General features: G+C 55.4%; 1 protein-coding gene and 1 long non-coding RNA gene across 3 annotated transcripts in view; one reads left to right on the top strand and one right to left on the bottom strand.

The window, feature by feature from the left end:
- The window catches only part of PPL (periplakin), a 44564-nt gene that overhangs the window by 4056 nt on the left and 23225 nt on the right, over nucleotides 1–17283 (bottom strand). For both annotated transcript variants that reach the window (XM_082713074.1, XM_082713075.1), the window contains exons 3-21: nucleotides 13641–13795; nucleotides 12811–12931; nucleotides 12147–12272; nucleotides 12012–12053; nucleotides 10835–10996; nucleotides 10633–10740; nucleotides 9674–9769; nucleotides 8375–8497; nucleotides 8126–8272; nucleotides 7424–7575; nucleotides 6422–6519; nucleotides 6072–6229; nucleotides 5193–5371; nucleotides 4972–5110; nucleotides 3995–4188; nucleotides 2598–2748; nucleotides 1731–1814; nucleotides 998–1114; nucleotides 470–562 (exon numbers count right to left, since the gene is read on the bottom strand). In XM_082713074.1, coding sequence (XP_082569200.1) covers nucleotides 470–562; nucleotides 998–1114; nucleotides 1731–1814; nucleotides 2598–2748; nucleotides 3995–4188; nucleotides 4972–5110; nucleotides 5193–5371; nucleotides 6072–6229; nucleotides 6422–6519; nucleotides 7424–7575; nucleotides 8126–8272; nucleotides 8375–8497; nucleotides 9674–9769; nucleotides 10633–10740; nucleotides 10835–10996; nucleotides 12012–12053; nucleotides 12147–12272; nucleotides 12811–12931; nucleotides 13641–13795 — 2445 coding nt within the window. The remainder of the gene's footprint in view (nucleotides 1–469; nucleotides 563–997; nucleotides 1115–1730; nucleotides 1815–2597; nucleotides 2749–3994; nucleotides 4189–4971; nucleotides 5111–5192; nucleotides 5372–6071; nucleotides 6230–6421; nucleotides 6520–7423; nucleotides 7576–8125; nucleotides 8273–8374; nucleotides 8498–9673; nucleotides 9770–10632; nucleotides 10741–10834; nucleotides 10997–12011; nucleotides 12054–12146; nucleotides 12273–12810; nucleotides 12932–13640; nucleotides 13796–17283) is intronic.
- Nucleotides 5381–6829, top strand: LOC309854297. The gene is made up of 2 exons (XR_014306141.1): nucleotides 5381–5542; nucleotides 6354–6829. It is a non-coding gene; the product is annotated as an uncharacterized lncRNA (long non-coding RNA).

Genomic DNA, 17283 nt, shown 5'->3' with positions numbered 1-17283 from the left:
CAGCAAATTCCACAGTGCTGCTACTTCATTTTCCACTGTGTGGCCGGACAGACGCGGGCTTCTGAAAATACGCGACGTGCTCCTGGGCACTCAGCACGTGTTCGGTGGATGGCACACTTGTCGCATTCGTGTCAGCAGAGGCATTGGCGGGGGCCAGTACTTGGCCTCGTGCTATCCAGCCACGTTAGCAAGGGACACTGCCACCAGCTCACAGACTGTTTCTTGGAAACAGAAGGAGCCTTATTTCTCACCTGCTGGCATAGTGTTGAGCAAAATGTCTTACTAAGAGGGGTGCCTAGGGGGCTCAGTGGGTTGAACAGCCGACTTTTAATTTCGGCTTAAGTGGTCTTCTCCGGGTCATGGGATCGGGCTTCGAGCTGTGTGAGGAGTATGCTTGGGATTCTCTCCCCTTCTCCTCTGCCCTAAAAGAAAATCTTAAAAGAAAAAAACATCTAAGAACATCCATTACCTGTCTCAGGAGACTCAGAGCAAACTCCAGATTCTGCAGCCTCTGTCTGTTGATGGCGTTAACTTCTGTGAACTTGGCAGCAAGAGCCGCTTCCTACAGGAGAGAGTCAGCAAACAGGAGTCAACAGGCTAAGCCAGAGTGAGCTGGACAGTGTTTGCAAAAGTCTGAAATTTACAGTGAGTGGCTTCTGGCCTCTTGCTGCCTGGAGCTGGACGTAGTCTGAGCTGGTGGAGAAACTGGATTTAGAGGGAGAAGCCTAAGTCCCTGCCTCTGTGCCCTAAAGTTCTTGTGTGTAGGAGTATCAGCTCTCCGTCTGTGTGTACTCAGGAAGGGTAAAGTGGGAGCCTCCCGAATGCACGGCTCTGGCCCAGATACCTCCAGCAGCCTTTCCAGGTAGATCAGCGTTCCTGCCCGAGAACAAGTTCATTATCTTTTCTTACTGAGCATGTTAGCTCCCAGGAGGGCTTCTCGGGCCACTTTCCCTATTGGGTGTCCATCTCCGAGGCCCCGGCAGCCCGCAGAGCTCACCTCTTCCCTCACTTTGGCAGCAGGGGACTGGAGCCTGGCTCTCTTGCTCACATGGCTGCTCCTTCCATTCTCCAGATCAAGAAGGGACCTTAGCTTCTCTGCTTCTAACTCGTAGTCCTGGGTGAGAGAGAGATGGGGCAGGGGGGCAAGGGCAGCGGAGTCCAAACTGTTGTGCCCCTCGCAGCGGCCGGCAGAGGTCTGCGCAGCTGCGTCACCTGCCAGGAGGTTGTGAGAACCATCGATCCACCGAGCTGTGTCCCTGAACAACCTAGGACACAACCAAAAGTGCCCGCACTTGCCCCTCGCGCCCCCACACAGCGGTCCCTCCGTCCCCAAGCGTGGCGCTCTGCTGCGGCGCCGTAGCCATTTCTCACCCCGGCGCCTCCTGATCCTCCTCCTCCGTCAGTGTGGTGACCCTAATCCAGCAAGTGGGGGGAGGAGAACGCGCCTGGCCGCTTCTCTGCTGCCTGCCATTTCGGGGATTTCTAGTTTCTCTTTTGCTTTTGTAAATAATGCTGTTAGAATGATTTTGTTTATCTTCCATTGTTGTTCTTTGGTAATTTTCCCCTTGAGGATAAATTCTTCCTGTGTACTGCTCTGAGCAGTAGAAATCCCTTTTCTGGAAGTGTCTGATAGCCCCCTGTTGTCCCCAAGGTCGTGCCGGTTGACAGGAGGCCCGCTGGGCCCAGCCCAGGGTGTCCCTGTGCAGCGCACCTGGCGGGAAGAGGCTCACCTTGACAGCTTGCTGGTACTGCTGGGAGTGCGCGCAGACTGTGTGGACTTCCTCCTCCCTTCTTGCTATCTCATCTAGCAGGTTCTGTAAAACAACAGAGACTTTAAACATCAAATTGGGGAAAAAAAAAAAACCAGCTTGACAGAGGAGTTAGATTCCTTAAATCTGACATTCTTCTGTAGCACAAAGTATAATGAATGGCTTCCTTGTGTACAGCTCTTTGTCACAGAAAACAGTTCTCCAGCCCTATGAAGAAGGGCCAGGAGGAGAATAGAGTCTGCCCGGAAACCAGTGTTTACTGAGTACTTTGGAACGTCAGGCACTGTTCTCCTACCTTGCTTGCATTACCTCATTTAATCTTCCAGCCGCCCTGTGAGGGAAGCACCATCACCCTCTCCAGTGGAGGAGGACACCAAGGCACAGGGAGGTTCAGTGACTTGCCCATGGGGACACAGCTCTTAGGAGTAGAATGTGGCTTTGAATCTAGGCTGTTGGGGTCCCATGTCCCTTGTCCCTGAGTCCAAGATTGCTGCCTTCCAAGGAACCAGGACTCTGAACTCTGGACACGGACTGGACCTTTCACCACAAGCGCCTTCCTTATGGAACTATGACCGTTGGCTCAGTCAGCCACCCTGCTCAGATGGTCCACGCTGGGCCAGGCCCTGTGCTGGGCACCGAGGAAGGAGTGAGACTGCTCTCGTTCTCATAGTTAGGTTCTGGGGCCAGGCAGGGCCAAGGTCCCTTGAGGACACAGCTTTGCCAGGCCTTTGCCCTCCTCTGTTGGGGTAGGCGGCAGCCACTGCCTGGGTCCCCTCCGAGCCCCCCCGTGCCACTATAGGCCTATGAACACAGAGGCAGCTGCCCTACCTTCTGATTCTTCAGCTTGGTCTCCATCTGGCTGAGGCTGTCTGTCTCCTGGGGCTCATAGCTGGGGATGTGGGACAAGAACTGGAGCACGTGGTCGCAGCCACTGCGGTAGTCCTCATACGCAGCCTTGGCGCTCTGCAGGCTCTGGGCCCTATTGAGACAAAGCCCATCAGGCCTCTGCCACCGTCAGTGGGTGCTGCCTATACTTTTTCAAAGAAGTTCTCTCCACTCATTGTTTACAAGCAGGAGGGATCAAGTATAACCCAACAAAACCGAGACCCTCCCCAAAAAGAGGGTGGTTAATGAAATTATGGAATGTTAACTTGAAATACACTGCGGCCTCTGTCAAGGACAGGTAGGTCCAGGCATACTGACCGGCAGAGATGCCCGTGGGGTATTATAGGACCTCAGTAACCCACAAGTCCAAGGAGAAACCCCCGGAGACACTAGGAAACCTGAACTTACTATAAATAAAAACATTAACATTTGTGGGACGCAGCAAAAGCCATGCTTATAGGGAAATACGCAGTTTTCAGTGCTTTTATTGGAAAAGGAGGAAGTGCTCAACCATGGAGAAAAAATAAAGCAAACTAAAGCTAATACCAGCAGGAAATGGTTAAGAACAGATGCAACTGGAAGAGGAGACAAAACAGGAGAGAAAAGGACTAAAACCAAAGCTAGTTCCTTAAAATGACCGGTGAATTGATGAGCCTCCCCATGGTCAGGAAGGTCAGGAAGGAAAAAGAATACGTAAATAAAATGAGAAAAGGTAAAACATTGGGAATGAGGTGGGTACATCCCATCAGGTCCTGGAAGCAATGAAAGAATAATGTTATTAGGGACAATTTTATGTTAGTTGATTCACCCACTTGAGGAGATGGACAGATTCCTTGAAAGACACAAGCTCTCGGACCTGCTCCAAGAATGAGATGACCCAGAATAACCGGATACCTAGTAACAAGGTTGAATTTGTGAAAATCTCACACATCGATAACAAATGACTCACAGGCCTGCATGGCTTCTCCACTGGTGAATTCTACCTAGCATTTAAGTAAGCAGGATCGGTTCTGTACTAGCTCTTCGGGAGAGGAGAAGAGGAGAGATCCCACTTACTCGCGCCTGACCCCAACAAAGCGGAGAGGAAAAAGCAGGACGCAGTGTGTGTTGTCATCCGTGTTCCACACCTGCCCCAGCTCCTCAGCGTTCTTGGAAGGGGACACAAAGTGGTAGCTATGCTTCTCTTGAACAGGGGCTGGTCGTTACAATCGCCTTGAGTTTTTTAGTTTGTACATGTATTATTGCTTTTCTCAAAAAGAAACTCTAGAAAACAAGCAGCCTTCAGCAGCCTCGGTGCAGACCAGCTAAGCAGGGGCTGTGGCCTGCCCGAGGCTCCTCACCTGAGCTCAGCTTGCTGGCGGAGGTTGTCTGATCGCTGGCCCAGCTTGAGCACCTCGGCCTCCTGGCGCTCCAGGTCCGGGCAGTGCTCCTGGAAGCGGCTGGCCAGGGAGCTGGAGCACTGCTTGGCTGCCTGCAGGTTCCGCTCCACCTCAGCGAGGAGGGCCTTCTGGGCCTGCAGCTCGGAGGCCAGGGTCTACCGGGGCAGAGAGGCAGATGGCGGGTGCTGTGGCCGGAGCTGCCAGGGCCAGGGCAGCGCTGCCCCAACTGTTGGGGGCCTTCTGCCTTGGCAGATAGGTAAGCCCGGGTGTGGGAAGGGACTGGGGCTGGGGCTTTGCTTCTGTGTTTCTTCTTAAACCTGGTGGTGGTTTCTGCAATGCTGGGTTTCATCACAACACAATCCGGAAAACCTGACCTCTAAAAACCCTGCATTCGGCAGCGCATGCCCTGTGACATCGCACCGGGACCAGAATGACCGGCTGCTCTCCCTCCAGTTGCGAGGCCTCGGGCCCGAGGTGAGGATCCCCGCAGGAGAACGGGTGTGTGAATGAGGGGCCTCCCGAGGGCTGGAGTGCCCACGGGCGACAGGCAGGCAGACACGCCGAGCAGCCCAGGGGCAACAGAGCAGAGAAAGTGGGCACTAGGGCTGGAAGCAGCGGCCGCTCCGTGGCTGCTGACCTGCTCCAAGAGCATGCCGGCCCAGGGGCCAGATCTGCTTATCGGGGGACACTGGAAAGCGGGGCGGTTGACGTGGATACTTTTAAATCCAGGCTCCTGATTTCCACAATCCCCACGAGCAGCTGGGACTCATGCCATGGGCCTCTATTTGCAGCTTCTGACCTGGCACCCCACAGCCTTTCAGAAACTGCAGACTCGCTGCCCCCGTAACTTAGCACCTCCGTCCCCATCTGTTCAGAGGCAGGGGGTCGGGGAGCACGTGGGGAGAAAGGCTTGCAAGACCCCAGGTCCCCAAACTTACCGCCAGCTCCTGCCTCTTGCTGTCCAGGGCGCGGCCACTCTCAGGTACTGTGTCGTCCTGGGTCAGCTGCTTCTCGTAGGTGGCCAGCACCTCCCAGCCCTGCTGCAGACTCTTCTCTAGGCGGTTGGCCACATCCACTCTGGGGACACAGGTCAGGAGTGAGGGGTGCCCGCCTGGCCCCATAACCCCACCCGACCTCCCACTGCCCGCCTGCCACCCACTTCTCCTGGGCCAAGTCCAGCAGCTGCACTAGGTGCTCATATTTGCGGTTGGTGTCCTCCACCCGGGTCTTCAGCAAAGGGGTGGTGCCGCTGCCCGGGAGGGCCTGCACGAATTCCTCGCACTCGGCTATGCTGCGCACCTTCTCAGGCTCGATCCGCCGCAGCTCATTGGTGATGTTCTGTGGGGACCAAAGCCCCTGGAGTTGGCCACAGTCCAGCAGCCTCCTACCCTCTAGGGGTTTCACGGGACAGAGGAAGCTGCTGGGGAAGCCTGGGCCCTCCCTGTGGAGCTAGCCCCCAATGAGCGTCCCCCAGAATTCTGGCACAGTGGAGTGACAGAAATTTAACAGGTAATTATCAAGCAACTGCTCTTCTGTAGACACCATGTGAATGATCTCCGTCTTTGGGGGCCACCCCATGAGGTGGGTACCTTTCCTCTCCCCATTCACAGGTGACTGTAACTCCCAACTAGCTCAGGAATAGATGTAGTGGGGCTTGGCCATGACCCACCCCTGTGCCTGTCCTCCTCTGGCCTTGAATGCTTCTAAACACACTGAGGCCCAGGCTTGAAGAGCAGGTCTGCAGTCAAGCAGCCAGCAAGCAGCTCTCATTTTGAAGCTGCGGTCGCCATGCCTGGCAGCCTCCCACCTGGCGGGTTACTGGTGAGATCTCTACTGCTGTGAGCCGGCAGGTGACGAGCCATGTGGAGGCAGCATGAACCTTGCTTGCCCTTTGTCCTGGGGCTGTGTTGGGGGTTCTGGGGCTCAGGCATCTCCTCGGTCATCAGCCTAGAACAGCGCCCCTCACTGCCATCACTCAGGACTAATGGTTACATGGGATAGGTGGTCCCTGTCCAGCACCAAGGACCCCTGGCGGTACCTTAAGGTCCTTGGCCCGTTCGGCACTGTCCTGCACAGCCCGGCCCTGCTCCAGCGGCGGCCGTAGGATCGCTGTGATAGCCTTCTCCTGCCGGTCTAGATCTCTGGCCACCTTGTCCAAGCCAGCCAGCAGATGCCGCCCCTGAAGATCAGAGGCATCTGCCAGAAGGAAATCAGAGTCAGGCGGCAGTGGGAGCCAGAGGGGGGCCTTGTGGCACAGGGAGAGGACAGAGCCCAGCCTCCCCCACCCCTGTCCTGCCTGTCTCCTGCTATCCCATTGCAGCACCGACCTGGTGTCCATCCCCTCCTCCCTGTCCACCCAGAGCCCTGGACCGTGGCCCCAGCACCCACCTCCAGGATTCTCTTTCTTCAGCACCTCATGCCGTTGCTGGAGTGTGCTCCTGCTCCTGGCTGCCTTCTGCCGTACGCTCCGGTACTGGCCGCCCAAGCTGTGAGTGCAAAAACCGGCTGGGGTCCGGGGCCAGCGCACCATTGGGGCCCCAGACCGCGGCTGGCCAAATGGCCCAGGGGAGTCACCAGGCCCATCAAAATGCTTTGAGATGTCAAAACCTGGTACACATGGAAAGTTTGCTATAATGCTATTCTTTCTTTACTTATGGGTTCAGGTAGGCCAGCCCTTCTCTTCTTCATAATCAGTTTTACTACCTAAAATTCTTTGTTCCTTTGTCTTTCCCACCAAGATGTTACTCCTGAGGTAGCGGTACACAGCAGGTGCTCAATAAACACTTGCTGAATGAATACGTGACAGCATTCCTTGAGTCACTCACTGAACAGAGGAGTTGCTGGGTACTTACTCTGCACCAGGTACTGAATGAACAAGGCCCTGGAGACAGCAAATCTCAAAGAGCCCCTCCCGGCCATGTGACTGACACGCACAGCATTCTAATAAACGGCAGTTACAGGCAGGGGGAGAAGGTGCTTGAGCCAGGGTGGAGGGTGAGTGGACAGTCAGGGGAGGCTTCACAGAAGAAGTGACCATGGAGCTGTCTTAATTCAAGAGGCCTGAGCCAACCAGGCCTGGAGTAAGCATCCAGAGGGAAGGGCATATGCAAAGGCCCAGAGGTAGGTGTCCAAACAGAGGGAAGAGCCTATGCAAAGACCCAGAAGCACTTGAAGAGCAAGTGCGGACTGTGCCTGCAGCCTGATACTGACATTTGGCAAGTCAACCTGCCAGTGGGGTCTGCTCCTGTCCCACTTGAGCCCCCAAGGGGGTGCAGGTATGGGGTATCAGTTGCCTCCTGAAGCTGGGCAGGATGCCCAGAGCTGTGAATAGGGCCCAAGGGGCCCAGCGGGTGGTGCCAGCCCTTGCCGGCTCCGTCCTTTGCCCCATACCTGTCCGCCAGAGCCAGGGCCTCGGGGTCAGTCGGGGGGATCACGAAGCAGACGGCGGGGGCAGTCAGCTTATTCCCTGCGCTGTCCGTGAGGTCCCAGCTCTCCCCATTGTTGCTCTGCAGGGTGTAGCTGTAGCCCCGTGAGATCAGGCCCTGGCAGGGGCAGGCTGGTCAGAGGGCACGGAGAGACCTGCCCTGGCCAGTGACCAGGAGCCCAATCGCCATCACACCCCAGCCTCCCAAGCCTTAGCCCCTCTCTCTTGACCCTCCCCAAGACATTTTGCTGTAGAGTGTAGGGAGGGTCCAGCTGCAAGCAGACATGTGGGATCTGATGTCTCAACACCCACTTGGACTTCCCTTTGAGGAGCCGCCCCCGCCCTCACCAGCCCCTGACTGCTCAGGGTGGGCATGTGACTCAGGCCTGGCCAATGTGAACGGCATCTGGAGCCACAGTGACTGGTTTAGGCAGGACACAGGACTCAGCTGGTAGAACAGAGGTCAGGGCAGCTGGTGGGACACTGCGGTGGGGGGGGGGGGTGGCAGAGAGTGACCCCAATGGCAGGGATGGACAGAGGTTCCCTAAAAACATTGTGTGAGACCCTGCATCCAGCTTTGTCACTCCTAAGGCTCCTCAATCACCTGAAAGGGGCAGATCTGGGCCCAGCCGGTCTGTTGCACCCAGGGCACCTGGGCGGCAACTCACCTGGTCACCCTCAAAGTCACAGAGCGCCTCCACGGGGATGGGCTTGAGCGGGGTCTCCCGGCGGTACTTGAGGGGCACAACCTGCTGGCCTCGCTTCTGCAGGCTCCGCACCACATGCTCGTACTTGTCCAGAGCCTTCTCCTGGTCCTGAATGCAGCAGGGGGAGGGCCCAGGTGAGACCACCCACTCCCCCCCAGGTGGGAGCTGCAGGGAGGGGTGTGGGAGGCCCTGGCTGGGCCCATCACTCACGTCCAGCTCCCGCAGCAGCAACTCAATCTGGTACTGGTCCTTGAAGTCGGGGTTGTACTTCTGGTTCAGGTCCGAGTCCACCTTGTGCAACAGGTCCTGGGCATCCTTCATGTCTTTGTGGAACTAGGGGACACCAGACGGTCCTATCACAGACAGGAAACCAGTAGGACACGGCCGATCCTGGCTGCGGCTTCAAGCCCACCCCTGGCCAGGGGTGGGCAACCCCAGTCATGCTAAATCCACAGGCTCACACCCTCAACCCTCCCTGGCTGGCTTCTGGGGGCCTCTTGGGCCAGGTGCTTTCCTGCCAATCTGCACGCAACCTTTAGGACATTTTAAGCGTTCATACATACGTACTGTTAAAGCTTTCTTTCCTATTTCATTCCTCTCTTTGAGCTAGGGACACCCTGATTTCATGCCACACTTTTCAAAGTCTTGATACACGGAACACAGCCTCCCACTTTGTTCTTGAAAGTTCTCTTGGCCATTCTTTAGTCCATCAACTCTGGAATCCTTTAGCTCTCTCCTGGGCTGTAACAGTGAATGGGACCCTGAGGCGCCTGTGAAGCTCATAGACCAGCGGGGTCCAGACACTGAACCAGCAGTTACACAAATGTCACCTGAGTTCGAGTCCCCAGTCCTAAAGATCAGGCGACAAGCCCTTGTTAAAAATACACATTCCTGTGGAAACCAGCTAGTATCCACCAATGAAGAATGGGTAAACACAATGTAGTCTGTCTATACAATGGACTAGGATTCGGCCACAAAAGGGAATGATTCATGCCATGCCTTGAAAACATCAGGGTCAAGTGAAAGCAGCCAGACACCAAAGGCCACATAAGCTGTGAGTCCCCCTTCATAAAACGTAGAGTAGGAAAATGCATAGAGACAGAAAGATAGGTTAGAGGTTACCAGGGGTTGGGGGTCGGAGGAGGGAGAGAGTAGGGAGTAATTGTTTCATGGGTACAGAGTTCTTGTTCGGGATGATAGAAAAGTTATGAAAACCTTCCCAAGGTTAAGGCTGCACAATACTGCATCATGCTCATAGAAGTGGCTAAAATGGTAAATATCCTATATGTTTTACCCACTCCTTCCTGGGCCCCACACCGACCCGTGAAATCAGATTCTCCAGCCCTGGCCTCCAAGGAAGACAGACAAGGGCCTGGCAAGATCAGGGGCACAGCCATGTATGCTGTCAAAAGCACGGGCATGGGGAGGCTTGGGACGGCAGCCCCGTGAGGCCCCTGGAGGAGGCCCTGAGGGGTTTCCGTCAGTGATCCTCTGGGGTTGACTGGGTACCTGGTGGTAGTCTTCCATGTACTTCAGGTGACTCTCCTCACAGATGAGCAGGTTCAGGTACTCCTTCCAGTCTGCATGCACGGCCTCCATGTGTGCCTGCCAAGAGAAGGGGGCAGGGAACAGGTCACTGCTTGGCAGGTGTGTGGGATGCCCAAGGAGGAATGGCAAGATTCTGGAGCAGAAAATGATGGGGGAGGGGGCACCTGGCATCTTCCTGAAAGTGGCCCTCTCTCAGCCAGCCTCTTTCCAGGCATGGGAAGGAGACAAGGGACATGTTGAGGAGCCAAGCAGGATTGCCATGTACAGGTACTTGGGTTGTACACTGCACAAGGGACAAGCAGGGCTACATCTCCCCAAAGGGGTGTTTTTTAAAAATTCATACAAAGGCATCCCTCCCCTCCCTAAATTCATTTCCACCCAGAACTCAGAATGTGACTTTATTTGGAAACAGGATCCTTGCAGATATAGTTAAGGATCTCAAGAGGAAATCATTCTAGATTTAGCATGGGCCCTAAGGTCCAATGATTGATATCCTTATAAGAAAAGGAGATGACATACAGAGACACACAGGGGAGAAGGTTATCTGAAGACAGAGGCAGAGATGCAAGTGATGCAGCCACAGACTGCTGACGACCTCTAGAAGCCAGGATGCAAGGAAGGATTCTGTTCTAGAATATTCAGAGGAAACGAGCCTGTCAACATCTTGATTTCAAACCTCTGGCCTTCAGACTGAGAGAAAGTTTCTGGTGTTTAAAGCCACCAAGTTTGCGGTCACTGGTCACGGCAGCCCTAGGAAACTATTACAGGTACTGTATGGCTTTCAGAAGTCCAGGGGCCAAGGGATGAGATAATGAAAGGAGACAGGGTCAGAGAGAGGAAGGAAAGACAGCGAAATGGAGAGACAGACAAGGATGCAGGACCCCCATCTTGGGGGCTGCCCCCACCCAGGGCACACACACCTCTATGGAGTTCCTCCCGGGGTGCTCGGCGGCCAGCAGCTGGTCACCCTCGCTGTGCAGCTTGTTAATTCTCTCTTCTTTGGCCTCCAGGTTCCGGTTGATGAAATTCTGCAGCGGGGGCAGGGGAGGGGGCTCAGCGCCCAGCTGGTGACCCTGTGCTCCCCACCAACCCTGCCCTGACACCCCAGGCCCCCAGGCCCACCTCATACTGGCGCCGGCGACTGGGGTAGTCGAGGTTGCGGTCACTCCAGTCATACTGCATGCGGCCCTTGGCCTGCTGGTCCAGCCAGTACAGCTCGTTGGTGCAGCGCTGCATGTAATCCTGCAGCGTGCTCAGGTGCTGCTGGCGAGCCTGCGATGCCGCCTGCAGGGGGCCAGCGGGGTGCGGGGGCAAAGACAGGGCTGAAGCCTCCTTCAACCCTCCCCCTCGGGCTGGCTCTGGCTGGTGTGTGGAAAGCCCAGCTCCACACTTCCCTGCTGGACCGCCTTGGTCAAGTCACCTGACCCTCCGAAGCGCATTTGCTCGCTCAGCAACCGTCTATGGCACAGGTACTAAGTGCCGGGCTCCACTCCAGGCTCTGGGCATGGAGCAGTGAGCCAGCCAGACAAAACCCACAGGGAACAGTCTAGGGAGACTCACGTTTCCTCACGCGCACAACGGGGATGACAACAGCACTGATCTCATAGGCTACAAAGACTGTCAAACGGTGGCTCAGTGGGCTGAGTGTCTGCCTTCGGCTCAGGTCATAATCTTGGGTGCTGGGATCAAGCCCCACAGAGCCCCATATGGGGCTCTCTACACAGTGGGGAGCCTGCTTCTCCCTCTCCTTGCACTCTCTCTCTGTCTCTCTGTGTCAGAGAAATAAATAAAATCCTTTAAAAAAGGCGCCTGGGTGGCTCAGTGGGTTAAGCCTCTACCTTCGGCTCAGGTTATGATCTCAGGGTCCTGGGATCGAGCCCCGCATCGGGCTCTCTGCTCAGCAGGGAGCCTGCTTCCTCCTCTCTGCCTGCCTCTCTGCCTACTTGTGATCTCTGTCAAATCAATAAAATCTTAAAACAAAACAAAACAACGCATTCCTTAAAGGCTTTGAAAAGGCAACTAGAATACGCTTGCTTATAAAGTACATGGCATTGTACCTGGCACACACAGTGCTTAGTAAAGAAGCAAGAAGCAGACCGCAGGATAGGCTGTATCCAAGGGACCTATTAGGGCTTTCCACAAGCACAAACTGGGACACCTCTTGGGTGGGGGCCCAGGGTACAATCTTCCCACTCAACCCCTTTCATTCTCGTTGAAACGTTCACCACACACGCTTCCCGTGCCCCCACCTCTGGTTTCCCACCCCCCTCCTGTCCCATTTCCCAGCGGGGCTTCTCACCAGCAGTTTCTGGTACTTGGCCTGGAGTTCGCTGTTCTGCTCCTGTGGACAGAGCCAAGGACAGGGGTCAAGGCGGGGCTGCAGATGTGAGCCCCTCTCCCCCAGGGGCCAGGCCCCCAACACAACCACACGTACCTTGCCCCCATCTTTGGCCAGGTGGGGCCCAATGGCCTTGACCTCATTGTGGAAGATATTGTGCTGTTCCACCTGGTGGTCCACCAGCGGCAGGTCCGTCCCAAAGCTCTGGCTGCTCAGTTTGTCCTAGGAGGGTGGGCGAGGAGGAGGCCCACGAACGGTGGGTGAGGCCCTGGGACGTGCAGCCCACCCACCCCAACGGCCAAGAAGGGAGCCCAGGGGCCCCGTGAGAGATGTGGGGAGTGACGGTCACCTTTACCGCCGCACCTACATGTGTCATCTCACTGTAACCTCAGAGGCCCCCACAACTGTCATTTCCATTTCACAGATGGGGAAATGGAGGCCTGGTCAGGGGAGTCGCTGGCCCAGGTCACATCACTAAGAGACGACTGCTGGCCCAAGCAGCCAGCCAGAAATCTGGCCGCTCCTCCTAACCTGCCCGGCACCCCAACAACCAGGCTTGGAGAGGAATCCCAGGAGGGTCCCAGTCTCCAACACATCTGCTGGGTGACACTGGGCTGGGTGCTACACCTCTCTGAGCTTTGCCGTCTGCGCTGACACAGCCACTGAGAAACGTCGGGGACGTGACCCTCCGCAAGGCAGGACCGTGGTACCCATGAAATGGTGGGGTCCTCCCTGCACACGGCTGAAGCCGGGGCCGTACCAGCTTCTCGTCCACCAGCGCCGCCCAGTTGACCTGCGGGTCGACCTCCTTCACCACCAGGTTGTAGATCTGCTTGTGTTTCCCACGGAGGCTGGTCACGCGCTCCTTCAGCTGACGGATGCTGGGCAGGGAGAGTGGCCAACCTGGTTAGTGGGGCCAGTTGGCAGGCCCACTACCCACGCCCCTTCCCCCAGGAGGGGCCTCCCACCCCAGACACTGGCCTGGGGCTTTCTGCTCAGGGGCTTGGAAGGACAGGGACCAGGGCCTTGGGTTCCAGACCATCACTACATCCTTCCTCACCCTTCCTTCCCCTATCAGTGTTTCCCCGGGGCCTACTCTATGTCCAGAACCATAGAAGGTTCTGGAAGAAAGAGGCAGGAACCACAGGGGTAGTGTGGGCCATGACAGGAATGACGCAAGGAGTCATGAGACACCCTGAGACCCTTGCGCCTGCCAGGGCGGGGAGCAAGAACCAGGCGGGAGGCTTTTGGGGGGCTGGTTTATCCACATCTGAGCTGAGGGGAGAGCCATGAGCACAGGAAACTGGCTGGACATCAGGGAGTGGGAGAGCGTGCTCAAGGGCTTGGAGGTCAGACAGCAAGCATCACGGTCAGGGACCTGTGGTCACACAGGGACCAAAACGGGGGATGTCAGAGCTGAGCCTCAGTTTCCCGGGCTACAAAATGGGTCGTCATGAAGATAACAAAAAGCATTTGGCATGTACCTTGCATCTAGTTAGCCCTCAGTAAACCTTGAGTTGGGCTCCGGAATGCTGAGCGGTCTACAGCCCTCCTGCCCCGTCCCAGGAACCTGGAGCAGAGGGGACTTACTCCTCGGCAATCATGTCTCCCTGCGGATGCTTCATGTGCTTGGCGATGGCCGCGTCCGCCTCCAGCACATACAGCAGCTTCTCCGAGTCTGACACCTTCTGCAGGGTCACGTCCCGGTGCTCGGGCTGTCGGCCCTCCTGCAGCCGGGCCAGGTCCTGTGAGAGTCCAGACAAAAATGGGGGCGGTGGATGTGGACTCAGTGGGCACTGTGGGGGTGGCACGGTGGGAGCAGAGGGCCAGCAAGGGGTTCCCAGTCCCACCTAGCCTCTCCTCTGCCTCTCGCCAAGCAGCCCAAGCACTTCGTGGGGAGGCTCTGAGACACAGCTTCCAATGAAGAGGCCTGACCCTGCCCAGTCCAGTCAGATAAACAGATAAATCTCACAAAGGTGATTCCAAGTTCATACAAGTTGGTGTTTACCAAGGAAACACACCAGAGGTGGAACAGCAGGGAACTGCTTTAGATTCCGTGATCAGTGAGCCCCTTTGGAGGCAGTGACACAAGCTAAGAACTAAGGATGAAAGAAAAGAGTGTTCTAGGCAGAGGGAACAGCCTGTGCAAAGGCCCTGAGGCAGGAAGGCAGGCTGTAGGAGGAAACTGTAAGAAGTGCAAGGCAACAAGACCCCATCCGTCCTTAAGGGCAATGCCTCAGGGCTCTGAGAGGACGAGATAACAGGGGCAAGGACAGTCATCTGTCGCTGACGGGGCTGGGTGGGAGCTGACCACAGCGGATCTGGGGGCGGTGTCTGCAGAAATGGTGTGAGTCAACAGAGAAGGCGGATTTTGGGGAGGTGTCGCTGATGAGTCCAGGGCCTCTGCTTGTTTAGGGAAGAGCAAGGACCTGGCAGTCAGGACAGCAGGTGTCTAAACACAGCCTGTTAGCTCACTCGGTCAACATTCCTGCAGCCCAGCCACACACCATGCGAGGCCCTGGAGACCCCAGGCCCGCGGGGGAAGCGAGGACAGGCCGGTGACTGGGCTGAAGACAGACCATGGTGGTAACACAGGGGGCCTCGAGGAGCCAGTGTCCTCCCCTGAAGGGTCTCAGCGTCCACACCTCTGCCATGGGAATAAGGAAGAGGCGTCCAAGTGACCCCAAGTGTAGGGTTCCACTTTGCCCAAATCCGTAGAGACAGGAAGTAGATGCATGGCTGCCAGTGGCTGGGGGTGGGTGTGGGGGGGGTACTAGGAACAGGAAATGAGCACAAGGATTCTTACTAGGGGATGAAAATGTTCACAAACCAATTTATGGAAACGGCTGTGCCACTTGGAGAAGTTACTAAAAACCACTGCATTGTACACTCGAAGTGGGAGCTTCTCCTGATACGTAAAACACACCTCAATAAACCTGTTACAAAAGCCAAAAGAAGTGAACGAAGGGGTGTGCTTCCTGGCCTAGAGGAAAGAGCAGACGTCCCCTGAGAAGAAGAAAAGGAAGAAGAAAAAGCCTCCCAACCCCAGGAAGGCTGAGGGGCAAGTGGGGCCCTGCGCGTCAGGGGCTTGGAGGTGACGCCCAGCGGGGCCTGGACCATCTCTCCGGCCTCATGCGGAGAGAAACATCGTGGTTCTTGGCTCGGGTGGGACAGTCTCCCCTCCATCCTTTCCAGCTGATCGGCAGCTCTCCTGGGCACTCACAGTGTCAAAGATTAATTCTGCAAACGGGGAAGTAAATTAATCATTACCTCATTCAAGCAAGAGCTGTGTGGGAATATAAGCTCGCTTGAAACGCACTAGCCGGGAGGAGAGAGAGAACATTGAGCTGAGAGATGCCGCGTTCAAGGGTTCACAGTTGGGCAAAACAGATCGATGGATGGAGGGGTCAGCGTCGTGGTTACCTCTGGGGGATACGGATTGGCAAGGTCCACGAGCAGCTTTCCGGGAAGTGTGCTCTATCCTGACCTGAGCACGGTCCCCTGGGTCCCTACGGACACAAAGGCCCTTAAAACGTGGACGTTTTCTACAGACCTTATGGGATGTACACCTCCAGTAAAAGGTTTTTACGAGTTAAAAAAAATGATAGGGACTGATGGAGTTTATAAATCACAGGCATGTTGAGGGGGCAGATGACTGATAGAGCAAATCCAGCAGCGGGGACCAGCAGAATCTGGGGGGGAAGGGGTACAAATAATCTCTGTGCAGTTCGTGCAACTTTTCTGCACATTTAAAAATTTAAAGAGAGGGGCGCCTGGGTGACTCAGTGAGTTAAGCCTCTGCCTTCAGCTCAGTCATGATCTCAGGGTCCTGGGATTGAGTCCCACATCGGGCTCTCTGCTCAGCGGGAAGCCTGCTTCCCCCTCTCTCTGCCTACCAGTGATCTCTCTCTCTCTCTTTCTGTCAATAAATAAATTTAAAAATCTTTAAAAGAAATTTTTGAATAGACAAACGGCCATATATTGTACAATTCCGTTTATATGAAACCGAATATGAACGAACACAAGTAAATTCATAGGCACAGGAAGAAGCAGATGAGGGTTTCTGGGGGCTGCAGGGAAGGGGCATGGGGAGGGACCGCTGTTGCGTACGGGGTTCCCTTTGGGGGAAGGGGAATGTCTTGGAACTAGGAGGAGGTGGTGGGTGCCCAGCCCTGCGAACGGCCTACAGGCCACTGATTTGCACCCTTTAAGTGGTTCACCCTACGTTCTGTGAATCTCACTTCAATCTAAGAAAACAGGAACATTGAGAAGAACTTTGGGGTAATAAAATGAATAGTGTCATCTTCTAAGAAGTGAAACGATAGAAGGGAAAAAAAGAAAGCAAAAGATTTGTCCATATGGTCGTCCAAGCATGGCTTCTATTTTCAGGTTTGCTCATCTGAAGTTAAAAAACAGTCCAAAATTATCCCGCAAGTACAGCCTTGTTACGGTGAGTCATTACTCTAAGCGAATAAAAATGAGAGCTCGAGACCCTATCCACGCTCGCTCGCTCTCCTTCACACACGCACACAGGAAAAGGTCCAACAGATATACCAAAAGGTTAATAAATGTTAACAGCTGATACATCTCTCTGGTGCTGGAATTATACAGGATTTCAATTTGCTTTTTATATTTTGTTTATCAGCCTGAAAGATTTGTAACAAACCCATATTACTTTTATTAGGACGAAAACGGACACACCCAAAAAGCTGTTTTCATTTAGGAAAGAAAATAGCAGGCGCCACAAGAGGAGGGGAATGGAAATCAGCAGAGGCGCTGGGACAAGGCTGCGGCCTGAGGGGTGAGCTGAGGGGCTGGCGAGACTCTGGGGCAAGGAGAAGCTGGCAGAAGGGCAGGTGACGGCGGGAAAGGAGCCGGGAGAGGGCCCCTGGCGGGGAACAGAGAGCGCGCCCCTCGCCTTTCCTGCTCGTTCCCACACTGCCATTCCTCACTCCTGGCTCTGCCATCCCCAGCCCATTCCATCCCTGTGGCTGCCTGTGGACTGGTCCTGGACCAGCAGACCCGAGCATGGTCGAGGGATACGGTGTTGGGCGGGGGGGGGGGGGGGGGGGGGCAGCCATAGCTGGGCCAGGCCTTGAGCTTGCTCATGACATGTTCACCCTCTGGCCCCCATTCCTCTGGACCTGCCTCTTGGTCACCTCCTGGGTAGGAAGGCGGATGAAATACAGACCATCCAAATTTCAGATAAACCATGGATAACTCTGTAGTGTAA

This window comes from Mustela nivalis, assembly GCF_964662115.1.
Source record: "Mustela nivalis genome assembly, chromosome: 19".
NCBI classification, from domain to species: Eukaryota; Metazoa; Chordata; class Mammalia; order Carnivora; family Mustelidae; genus Mustela; species Mustela nivalis.
The sequence above is the reverse complement of the archived record's forward strand: the minus strand, read 5'-3'. Positions and strand labels throughout refer to the sequence as shown.